The 12205-nt window shown below is 43.4% G+C and overlaps 1 protein-coding gene across 1 annotated transcript; it reads left to right on the top strand.

Moving 5' to 3' along the window:
- The first annotated feature begins 5708 nt into the window (after nucleotides 1–5708).
- On the top strand, nucleotides 5709–11934 carry LOC147446141 (uncharacterized). Its single transcript, XM_086525432.1, has 5 exons — nucleotides 5709–8054; nucleotides 8218–8380; nucleotides 8459–8622; nucleotides 11005–11263; nucleotides 11338–11934. The coding sequence occupies exons 1-5, from the start codon at nucleotides 6220–6222 to the stop codon at nucleotides 11443–11445; spliced, it is 2529 nt and encodes an 842-aa protein (XP_086381558.1). The 5' UTR covers nucleotides 5709–6219; the 3' UTR covers nucleotides 11446–11934.
- Nucleotides 11935–12205: the final 271 nt, after the last annotated feature.

The following is a 12205-nucleotide window of genomic DNA, read 5'->3' as shown; positions in this document are numbered from 1 at the left end:
GCTTACTCCCCTTTGTGGACTGATCCTGTCCTCAGGGCATGGCACTTCCCTTTACTCATGTGCCAGCTCTCGTTCACCGCATCACTCCAGGGGGGATTTGTTACCATATACATGTGGTAGTGATGTGTGTGAACACACTAGGACCGCCGGGGCATTTTTTTCCTCTTTTGGAGGTTTTTTCCCCCGTGCATTGTATATACGCCCATCACTCTAGGGCTATCTATCTTTCCATTGCACACTAAGTAACACAGTCTCTATTGTGTGCCTTGAGCTTCCTTCGTCTTCTCCAAGCTGTGTGTGTTTCTCTGCAACCCTAATTCCAACAGAGCTAGCAGGGAATGAGGGTAGGGAGGAGGAAGAAGAAACATTTCGTAGGAGAAAGAATTAATTCCTCACTTATCATACTGTTGTTGCTAGCATACATAATAGCATAGTAATGAAGAAGAAGGAGATGGCAAGCTTAAGCATTGAAGCATGGCTCTTGGATGGATTTGCACTCCATAGCCAAGAGTGTTGGTGTAGGCTCTCAACCTCTACTTGCTTGGAGAAGGAGAGGGGAGCTCTTGCCCTTTGCATAGTACACAATGAGAGTGTTTGTGAGTGTGTGTGGGTGAGTATACCCCCTAAGCACCCCCCTAGCTTGCTTGGGTCGACCCCCCCTTGTAGCTCATGCTTGAAGCTCATTGGACCCCTCCAGGCCTAGCCAATCACAAGCAGGAGCCATTACAAGCAACATGGGTAGCCTTGGGACAAGTGTCCCCCTTTCCCCTTTGAGAGAGAGGACTTGATAAATGCAAAAACAATTAGATAATTCAAGTAATTTATCATTGGACCCCTTTGAAGCCTAGCCAATAGGCTTCAAGCAACACATGAAGGTAACATGGGTAGGGACCTGACATGTGTCCTGTTGCCTCTTCAAGCTGGGGCTTCCCTTGTGAGTGTGAGTGTGTGTTCTCTCTCTAATCCCTAGGAAAAGGGCTTGCCCCCCCTCTTGTAGGGATGCTTTTGACTTTAGGATCTCAAGCACCTTAGTCATCAAGCATGACAAAGCACTTGGACTAGGGGGTATTCCCACAAGCATCTCAGGCAAGCATGTCAAGGCACCTCAAGCACCTTAATCAAGCGGCAAGTCAAGCACCTCAAGCATGGAGTAAGTCAAGCACCTCAAGCAGGACAAACACCTCGAGCTTGGGCCGGGTTCCCACCTCAAGCTCAGCCCTAGCTTACCTAAGGTCAAAGGACTTTTAGACACATTATTGGAGGTCTTCAATGAAGCTAACCCTAAGGTCTTATGCTCCATTGGTTAGCCTTGCTCTTGATAGACCATCTCCCATTTGGGCCCCTTTACTATTGGCCCCGTGTTGAGATAGATATATAAGCACATATCTATATCTTAACACTTGTTCCCATTTATTCTCCCACATTAAGTGATCAATTTAATATGAGAAAATCATTTGGGTTGGTTAGATATTAGATTTTATGACACACACCCGACTCCGTGAGGTGGAGCATCCCATCCGGATAAGGTTGGCCATTCCATCATATGGACTAGGGGAACAACCTCTATGGGCTACTTGTCACACGAGCTGTCAAGGGGGTTTAAACCCAAGACCTTGCACACAAGAGGCTCTCTTGTTCTATCAATTGAGCTAGTGCTTGTTGACCACATGTACATGAACATTATGTACATGAATATTAATTAAAACCTCCCTTTTTTATTAACTATTTTCCAATAAGTATTTCTCACAACCTAGCATATGCACACGATAGTCTAGCATTATGCAGCTTCGTTTACAGACTATAGTAGGCAAAATCACGGATTGTAAAGCAACTATGATATGAAGGCAAAGAGCTGCATACGAATCTTCTCCTCTCTTTCAATGGCCCACACAACCAATTTCTCCCCCTCACAACCTAGTGTATGCATTTCTTACTTGCTGAACTTGCATTTTTGTCTTTTGGCCTCCAACATTTGGTCCAAGCATGCTACTATATTTGCTCCCTAAGAGTGTAGATAACTCTGGTCTCTCTTAGTCCATAGGAAACTAGTGACAAAAGCGTCTGGCTTAGGATTCTGGGTGCAAAGTCCTGGTCGTTCTTCTTGTATACTTTTCCGGTGTATGAGGAGAGCGGCCGAGAGTGCCCTACCCGACTCCTAAAACAAAACATGCTACTATATTTGCTCCTTTTGAGGTATTTCTTGTTACAACATAGGATGGACTTCACAAATTCAGCCCTCAGAGAAAACACTACGTTGAATTGCTATTTTGGGTGTTTTGATGATGTTTACCTATGGAATGGCATTACAAGCCGGACCAAGAGACCTACACAATCGGATTCATCTGCTTTCGCCACGTGGTAGAAGGGGGGGGGGGGGGGGATCCCTCCCCCTTTTATAATAGTATAGATTAGTTAGTGTCCACATACGCATGCCATTGGAACGCTCTAATATAAAAGGGAAAATTGTTTGACATCACTTTTCGTTGGTCCACCAATGCAAAGAATTTTGGTGGTTAAGAGGAAGGATGATGCACACCTCTTGCCTGTGTTTCAGCTAATTTCAGTTAATTGACAGAATTAATATTTAATTGATACATACATATATATATATATATATACACATAGCCCCCCCCCCCCCGCCCCCCCCCCCCCCCCCCCCCCCCCCCCCCCCCCCACACACACACACACACACACACACACATATACACACACATATATATATATATATATATATATATATATATATATATATATATATAGAGAGAGAGAGAGAGAGAGAGAGAGAGAGAGAGAGAGAGAGAGAGAGTCCGTAAACACAATTTCATTATTCTTGCTTTGTGGTAACACACATTCTTTTTCGCGCACCATAGACGAGATCAATGGACGCATTAATCATGAAGACCCAAGAGGGTTAATTAATCCAAGTTACACTCATGTTTAGGTAAGCGAGTCATTTTTGGTTTAGTGCACAAATGTTTAGGGTTGAGGAACAAGGCTTAAAAATAGGGTTGAGATATATTATAGAGTGAGATGAACAATGCACTTTTAGTTGTTAATCTTAGTTCCTGAGGATTTTGTAGGTTGAGCAAAGAAGACTCTTGCCTCTTGCCTCTTGGGGGGCTCACTACCTCTTAAACTCCAACACATGATCTCACACAAACTTTAGCTACCTCACAATTTCCATTCTTTTTTGCTCACACTTGAATAGACTTAAATAAAAAATTCAATTTAAATTATTATTTGTTTTTGTTACCTCGCATTTCCACGGGAATAATTTTGACGATCCCCATAATTCATATTTTATACTCAAGTTTGGTTTTTATTTATCAATTTGGTTAATGAATACGGCATCTACAATATATCATAAATCCCATTGCTCCGATATAGGGCTAGTTTTTGATGCGCAACTTACTTGTCAAATTTCACAGTTTTTATGATTTTTAGGTTAATTACTTTACTTTACTTTTTAAAGGGTAGTTGGAAATTTTCACCCGTTAAAACACTCAAAATACTTAAAAAGGGTAAAATGCATTTAAAAAAGCAACCTTGCTCACATACTTGGTTTTACTTCTAATTTTTTAATCATAGAGATACTTTGGAAAAATTTATTTGGGAAAATTACCAAAATACCCTTGAAATTTGTAAAAATTCCCAAAATACTCCTCAAATTAAAAAATTCCCAATATACCCCTCACATTTTACCAGAAGTTCCCAAAATGCTCTTCAATTTCTACGAAATTCCCAAAATACCCCTCAGTAACCTCGCAAAAATATCAAAGGACATTTTTTTGCAACTTTTTATAGGAAGGTTGGTTCTCCCTCGTTAGAAGATGATAGAAGTAGGATTTTGAATGGTATCGTGGGCTCTTAAGATAAAATCGTTCATCATGTTTACACACAAATGCCGCCATTTGTGAGCTCATCGGTTAATAGTTTTGTCTAAAATACTTAAAGATAGAGATTTATTGTCATAAAGATTAGAGTATGCAAAAATTGAGGCAAACCCATCCCAAAAATCAACAAGGGTATATTGGAAATTTTTGAAATTTGATGGACATTTTTTTGGGAATTTCCACAAACTACAGGGGTATTTCGGCAGCTCCGCTCAATCTTTGAAGACAACTTAAGAGTCTTCAACAAGGTGCAAATTGAAAGGATTACATTCTCCAATCAAATTCTAGTAAGATCCCCCCAATTCAATTTTGTTACTCCTTTAAGGGAAATCTTGAGAGATGCCCTCTCTTTCTCTCTCTCTCTCTCTCTCTCTCTCTCTCGTGCATGCGCATTGAGATGATAGGTCTCTCTCTCTCTCTCTCTCTCTCTCTCTCTCTCTCTTCCCTCTCACAAGACAATGCATGCATGCAATGATAGGCCTCTCTCTCTCTCTCTCTCTCTCTCTCTCACACACACACACACACACACACAATGTCACCCACATAAGAAGAGTGCGTATCCGATGAGATGAGGAGCTGAAGAGGATATAGAGTTGATGAGCTAGAGAGCGAGAGGAGCCAAGGACTTGAGGATGAGAGTCGAAATAGAGAGCCTTACCTTCGGAAGGGAGCAGTTGCACCCTTTCAACACTAGAGGAAGGGAGCAATGTTCCGCAAAATTATTTTGCAAGCCTTACAAATTCCTCCCCATGGGTTTTCTAGAAGGAAAATTTTGAAAAATCAAGCTAAATTTTAATATTTTTACACTACTTCTGTCAAAATCTAGGCGGGAATTTTCCTTTTCCTCTTGCTCCCAAGCGGATTTTTTGAATTTCAAAGCGGCACGAATTTAAGCTGAGACACACTTTTCCCGAACACTGGAAGGAAGTGGTGGCACCCTTTCCGCAACAGAAGAAGAGAGGGTGCGAGGGCACTGAGCAACTTGCAAGCGAGGGGCGGGGGGGAGACCATTCCCGTGATGTGATCGGGGGGTTTGAGCTGGTACGTCCTCGTCACAATATGGCACGACTCTGGCTCAGAGGGGATCTAGGGCCGAAATTTGGGGGGGCGAAGCGGCTTTAATCTCAGCCGTCGGATCATGCAGTGAACTGGGGGTGAACTAAGGGTGAACTAGGGGGCGGGTAAATTAGGGTGTGATCATGTGCCATGCCAACATGGGCAGCGATGTATGCTAGCACGGTGGTAGGGCGTTCGTGTGACAACCGAGACGTCCCGGGTTCAACCCACACCCCGCGAGGCGGGTGAACTAGGAGTGAACTCGGGGTGCCATTTTTGCCCCTAGTTCACCCCCTAGTTCACTGAGTCGACGGACGGCTGAGATTGCATTACGATTTCAGCTTCTCTTTCCCATCATAGATCCCCCCTGGCTGGAGCCGTGCCATATAGTGACGAGGGTGGTACGTGAGCTCGTGTTGTTTAAAAGAAGTCATTGTTGTAGCACTAGCATTTCAAGTTGTTTCCAACCAAGAAAAAATATGCAATATTGTGCATGCAAGAAATGCACATAGAACCTGACGATAATTACCGGGTGCAGGACTGAACGCGCCGGTGCGCGATCAGCATTTTCCATTTAGTTAAAATGTGAAATGGCAAAAAATGCGAATGGGGTTGCATTTCCATTTAAATCCTGTTAATGGAAAAACGTAAGTTCCACGATAAGTAAAGCTATTTCCAGCCATCAATTTTAGGGGGTTGGTTAAATTTGGAGAGGGAACAGAGGCTCTCCCTTTTACATGTGGTAATACACATGCGCGCGCGCGCACACAGACTCTCCTACACACATACATACATACAACAGTTTAAGAGTCGCCAACCCAGACTGCTCCCCTTCTCCTCTTCCTCCCTCTGCTTCTTCTTCTTCTTCCCTTTTCTCTTCTTCGAGTCCCATCCTCGCGCTTCTCACGCAGATACCGGAGCATCCATCGCCCCTCACCGATTCGCGGCAAGCCTCCCTCCGATTCAGCAGCTTGCCATGACGAGCAGGCTTGCTCCCTAAGCTCCCAGAGGAGAATAGCACACAAAAACGCGTGCTAATCCCGCCGCTTTGAAGAGCTTTCCTGGGTGATGGCGGCGGTGCCCAAACTGGTGGTGTTTGTTGCTGTTCTTTCTGGCCCAGCAGATCCTTGTAAAGACGGCCGCAATAATCTCTCTTTCTACTTATAGACTGAGCTTCTTGGCTATGGCTATGGCGTAAGGCTCTCTTCCTCTACTTTTTTTTCCCTCTGCCTTCTCTTCTTCTTTTTGTGTGTGTGTATACAACGCGCTCATGGAAACTCCTGCTGAGGAGATCGATTTGCTGCTTGAGGAGATACCCCGCGCTACCTCCGCTCCTCCACATTTCAAAAGCTCCTCAGGAGCTCCAGAGGGATCGCCAGCACCCTACTTGCCTGATGCTCTGTTCGAAAGGAAGCTACCTACTAGCCTTTCAGATTCCCATGTAATGTCTCTAGCAGTAAACCCTAACCCTAACCCTAACCCTAATGCCACCCATAGCCCATCGTCCAATCAAAGCCCCAGCGTCGCACCCCGCATTCCCCTTGCGTCTCCAAAGCAGCAGAGCCTTGCTGCATATCGAGAAAGCCGGCTGCTCGGTGGCGATGAGACCATTGTTGGAAATACATTAGCCAGCTTGAGCTTGCAAGAGGGGGATGCAGACTCTCTTCACATGCTGCTTGATAATAGGAACAAGGTTTACTCTTCGAATAGTTTACTACAAGATTTTTCTGTGCTGAATCCTGCTTCCCCTGTGTCATATGTGAACCAGTTGCCACATATAAGCAGTACACCGGCTCTTTCGATGATGAAGAGTCGCTCTGTTCCAGCATCGCATACATCAATGCTGCATCCATTTGCGGATGCAACCTTTCTGGATCATCCACGTACGCAAGACCACCCACATTTGCAAGACTTTCAAATGAACAATGAACCCTCTCCAGCCAACAATGCGTTTTGCATGGGAAGTCCATTTTTGGAAGACGAACGGACCTTGTCATCGTTGGGAGCAAATAATTTTATGATGCGACAAGGCTTTGAACAACAAAAAGCAGAGCAACTTGCAAGTCAGCAGGGCTATGATTGGAACCCTTCTTTGCAGAAGGGATCTTATTTCAATCCCCTGCTTGATGAGTTGTGCGACCAGCCTGCATTGTCTTTGGGAGTCTCCAAGCAACTAGGGTGCAGAGCTGTTCATAACAAGGACATCTATGGAAACTTTCTTCCGACAAGCTCTCCAGAGATTACATCAGATGGTCACCTCTTGGCTTTGATTCAGCAGCAGAAGCTACAACTTGCAAGACAAACAATGGAGGAAAAGTTACACTTGCAGCAGCTGAATGCAAGCCTTTATGATCAGCTTCGATATGTCAAAAAGCCAGCCAAGTATTCGAATTACATGACAGACTTACAAGACCTCCAATACACATCTGGCTCTATTTCACCCGTCTATGAAAGTGCATTGTTGGGGAACGACACCAACTGTAGGTTTTATGCCCAAGGGCATTGCATCCGTGGCAGTACCTGCCCCTTCTTGCATCCAGCTAGCTATGGAGAGAGTGGGCCCTTTGTTCACTCGCCAAAGGAGAGCTTTGCAGGTGCCGGTCTTTATGATAAGTTGGGTGCTTTGGCAGCAAGTCAAGCTTTTCAGCAATGGCGACCACAGAGCAATGGGAATTATAATGATCTAGTGGCTTTAGGTAGGAGGAGAAGAGAGAGGGCAGGGCTTTTGGTGGGTAATGGTCAGGGTTTACTACATGTAGATGATAGTGCCAATGCCAAAGCTCTTTTGGATGAAAGTAGTGACTCGTTGCAACAGCTTTTGAAGTTCACTAATCTGGAAGATCTTGAAGGTAAGATATTCGGTGTAGCCAAGGATCAGCATGGCTGCCGCTTCTTGCAGAAGAAGCTTGATGACGCAAAACCAGAGGATGTTGAGCTGATATTTCAAGAGATCAAGGAGCATGTGGTGCAGCTTATGACAGACCCTTTTGGAAATTATCTTGTGCAGAAGCTTCTAGATGCATGCAATGAGTCACATCGCTCTGCTATTTTGGAGGCGGTAACAAAGAATGATGATCTTATCAACATCTCACTTAACATGCATGGGTGAGCCCTTAATTCTTATCAAAATCTCACTTAGTATGCATGGATTAAGGTTCAAATAGAGACAATGCTGTCAATGCATGCAACTGCTCTTGATCCACAGACTTTAGTGTATTGCATGTGCTACTACTCACAGTTGCTCGTCGATTCTTTTGGCTTTTTGCAGCACTCGAGCCGTCCAAAAGCTAATTGAGACGCTGCATACTCCGGATCAAATTGCAATGTTGATCTCATGTCTGAAACGAGGAGTGGTCACCCTGATTAAAGATTTGAATGGCAATCATGTGGTGCAGAGGTGTTTGCAGAGGTTCAAGACTGACAACAATCAAGTTAGTCTTGCTATCAGTCTTCTCTTGTACTTCTCTTATTGCACAAGGACTTACAACTGTTTGGTTGCAATGAATCAGTTCATTTTTGATGCGGCTGCATCTCACTGTGTGGAGATTGCTTCACATAGACATGGATGCTGTGTCTTGCAGCGTTGTGTGGATTTTGCATCAGGTGTACAGCAACGGCAGCTGGTCACTGAAATTGCAACCAATGCTCTTGCACTCTCTCAGGATCAATACGGGTACATTTTATTTTGTTTTTGTTTGCGCAGGCTTGTGGTCAATCACTGTTACTCTTCTTTTTTTGTGCAATCATACTTCTCTTTGTTTTAATGCAACGGTGTTTTTGGGGACATACAAATTAGTGAGTTGCATGTCATCTGTGAATTAGTGAGGCATAAATCTGGGGTATTCACGAAGGGTTACTGTATGGTATCTCGTGAGGGTACAATAGGGGGTTTCAAAGGCAAAAAAGCAAAGGGGATTCCCGTATATAGGTGTAAGCAAGGCAATTTGGTGCACGCAGGTGATGTCCCTCTAGTGCCTGGGGCATAAAGAGGGCTAGCATGCAGTCATAAAGAAAAGTTACTTGAAAGTATTGATCGTGCCTTTATGAGCTATTGTGGCCATATCTACTTTAGAGGTAAAAGTGCTTGTTCCTTTGCATATAAATGCATTGGAGGTTTGTATCTTGGTGTACATCCCATTGGTTTATGAGGACTAGTGAACTTGATGTAAGTTTATTGATTCTGGTTTGGCATCAATTAGGTGGCCATGGTGATGCTTATGTGTCGTTCTTGCCCGGTGGTGTGCGGCCCTTGCCCAACCATGTTTCATGGCTAATATTTGGAAGGGATAAGCACCTCCCCCTGTGGGCCCTCTGGTGTGTCGAAATAAAAAAAGGTTTTACCATGGTCATTCAAATTTTTTTTTGGGTTGCTCTCCTAAGCTACCAAGGTTGTGCATGTATTGGGACAATGTCTCTACCAACTCATCTTCTTAATCCTTAATCCTTAATGTATATAAAAGAAAAATGAAATATGCAGAAGTTGAGAGAAATTCTCAAAGATTGTGATTCCTTTACCTACAATGTTCTAGAGTAGGCTGGTTTTTTTATCAAGCTCAAAGCTTTGGTTGCATTCACAAGATATGAGCAGATCACCTCTACCTTTCTGCCAGGTTAAATCTTTCATCATGATTATATCGAGTGTTTTAGAATTGACGTAGAATTTCAATTGAAGGGAGAATTGCACTACTTAGGAACATGTCAATCGTATCTTAACAACATATTGAAGAGACACTGTGACCAGGTAGCTTTTACACATTGTTTTTTAATGTCTTGTAGTTCTTCATGATATGTTCTATGGTTCAGTTTCATGCATCATAAAATGTCATGGGGATAACCATGTGGCACATGAGCCTGGACGGCCAAAGGTGTAGGTGCTATTTTTGCCTGTGTATCTTGCACGAGCTAGATCAGGAAGACTGGTATATTTGTAGTTTCTGCCATTGTGTTATCTGAGCATCCAACACTACGAGGGGATAAATTCTTTGCAAAGAGAGTCGCACATAGCTGCTCTTGTAGTAATGAATGGGTCCTACAACATTCCAAAATGGGCTTCTTTAGTTTGGGATTCTCTTCATGGTTTCTTGCTGATTGAGAGTTGAAGGGGCGTTAAGTTCAAGACGGAGGCCTGGTATGCAGGTGCCAGCTTTTGTTTCAGTCAGAAGTCATCATGCGGTGCATGCTAAACACAGTGGATTTTGTTTGTCATTTAATGTTAGTCTTTGCAGAAGTGGCAAGAAGGCAGGTGCTGGCGGAGAGGTGGAAGTTTTCTACCTCTCTTTTGTGCTATCTGTGTTTTATGGTCGGGACAAACGGTTGCAAAGCAACTGCTACAATATTGTGCTCTGCATCTTTGGTTGTTTTTCGCCATGGTTTCACTTGGTAAAGAATTGCGTATAATCCTCACTTGGCAGAAATGGCATGAAGGGAGGTGCTAGGAGGAAGGTGGAAAACATTCTGCCTCTTGTTGTGATACAGTATCATGCTGCGTTCCAATCTTGGGTCTGGTTGTGGTTTTTCTTCCACAAGTTATGGTTTTATGGAATTGTATAATCTTCATCCACTCTAGGGAGGTGTAACCCTCTTCTGGAGCACGTTCCTACTGGGATGAGGTAACATGGCTTTTCCATTTTGCTTGATCTGAAGTGATGTACACACATTTGAGGCTGGGATGTGTTTCCCTGTAGGTCTTCTACAGAGCTTTTAAGCTCCATTGAAGTGATAGACAGAAGGGTTTTATTGAGATCGTCATATCACTTTACTTTTGTTGTTCTGGTACTTTTAAGATATTGAAATGATGTCAAGAAATGGCTTCTAATGTCACACCTCAAGTTAGAGCTTTATATGTGGTAAGAGGTTAATCACATTACAGGAGCTAAATAGGCGATGTTAAACTTATGTTCTTGAAATTTATGGTTTTATCTGTTTTTCGATTAATGTGCACACCAAGCTACATTTGTATGATATCTTATGCTGAAGAACTTTGTTGAATTGAGTGCATGGATTGGGGGTTTGTCAGTGTTTCTAACCCGGCTTGGCTTGCTCTCTGTTTTGGCAGAAACTATGTTGTGCAATATATTCTTGACCTTGGGCTTCCTTGGGCTTTGGTGGAAGTAGTTTCAAGGCTTGAAGGCAGCTTTCCTCACCTTGCCATGCAAAAGTTCAGTAGCAATGTGGTGGAAAAGTGTTTGAAGGTTGCAACAGATGAAAGTAAGTCGATTATTGTGAAAGAGCTCATGTCAAGCTCTTCTCTTAGCCAATTACTACAGGACCCCTATGCAAATTATGTCATCCAGTCTGCTCTTCAAGTTACGAAGGTACTTACATCCCCCTATTTTTGGTCGCTTTGTCGAGGTCATCAACAGGCTAAACTTGAGTCAGTCTTCTGCAGGGACACCTTCATGCAAGTGTAATTGATGCAATCAAGCCGCATGTTCATGTTCTACGAAGCAGTCCCTACGGTAAACGAATTCTTTCTCGTACGCAGTTCAAGAAATAAAGGACCAGCCACATGTAGCGTATACAAAATAATGAGAGCATTCAACTCTTGTAAAACTTCCTTAGTATTTAATCCTAGTATGTAAATTCAAAAAGGGATGCAGATGATTGTACCGGTTAGGGAATTGTAACTTTCTGTACTGATAGGTGAACTTACAAAAGAAAGAAAAAATAGTGAAATAGGGTCCCCTATGGTGGACAGCTCAAAATGAGAGGAGTTTTGTGGATAATCCCTGCTTTGGATCCACCTGCCCACCCGCCCACCAACACCATGAATGGGACAAAACATATCAAATTTTGTCTTTCATACTTTCAATTACCAAAGAGCTTTGCAATACTCCATATTAAACGGCTGTGGGTGTTTGATGAAAAGATCGGTGCCCAGGATTTGTAAACATGGCTGGTGCTCATGGTATCATTTTTGTACTCTGTACACACACCCTGTAACTGTCCTTTGAAATTGGAAATCTGCAACACACATTGATTATCATTTGCTCTTTCTTTTCTGGTGGATTGGTGTAGTCTTGTCTATGTGGGTAGAGGTGATCAGGATGGTTAAGCAACCATGCAATATCCATTGTAAGGTTACAGGCAATTTTGGTCAGGGACATGGCTCCATTGGCAAAGACTGACATTAATTTTGTAGTTTGGTTTTTGCCAGGAGTATCAGGTGCCTTGGGGATTGAGGTGGGGACAAATCCTTGCAAGCTCAGGCTGGAATGTGGTGTGTGTGTGCGTGCACGTGTGTGTCTGTAGAGAAG

Source organism: Adiantum capillus-veneris, chromosome 12 (assembly GCF_014529385.1).
Source record: "Adiantum capillus-veneris isolate H3 chromosome 12, ASM1452938v2, whole genome shotgun sequence".
NCBI classification, from domain to species: domain Eukaryota; kingdom Viridiplantae; phylum Streptophyta; class Polypodiopsida; order Polypodiales; family Pteridaceae; genus Adiantum; species Adiantum capillus-veneris.
This window is presented reverse-complemented; position numbering and strand designations above follow the sequence as displayed.

Bases quoted from the DNA above. Each gene is read 5' to 3' on its own strand.
- LOC147446141 (XM_086525432.1), top strand. From the start codon at position 6,220: ATGGAAACTCCTGCTGAGGAGATCGATTTGCTGCTTGAGGAGATACCC. The intron at 8,623-11,004 runs GTACATTTTATT...CTGTTTTGGCAG, and splicing joins CTCTCTCAGGATCAATACGG to AAACTATGTTGTGCAATATA. The intron at 11,264-11,337 runs GTACTTACATCC...AGTCTTCTGCAG, and splicing joins CTGCTCTTCAAGTTACGAAG to GGACACCTTCATGCAAGTGT.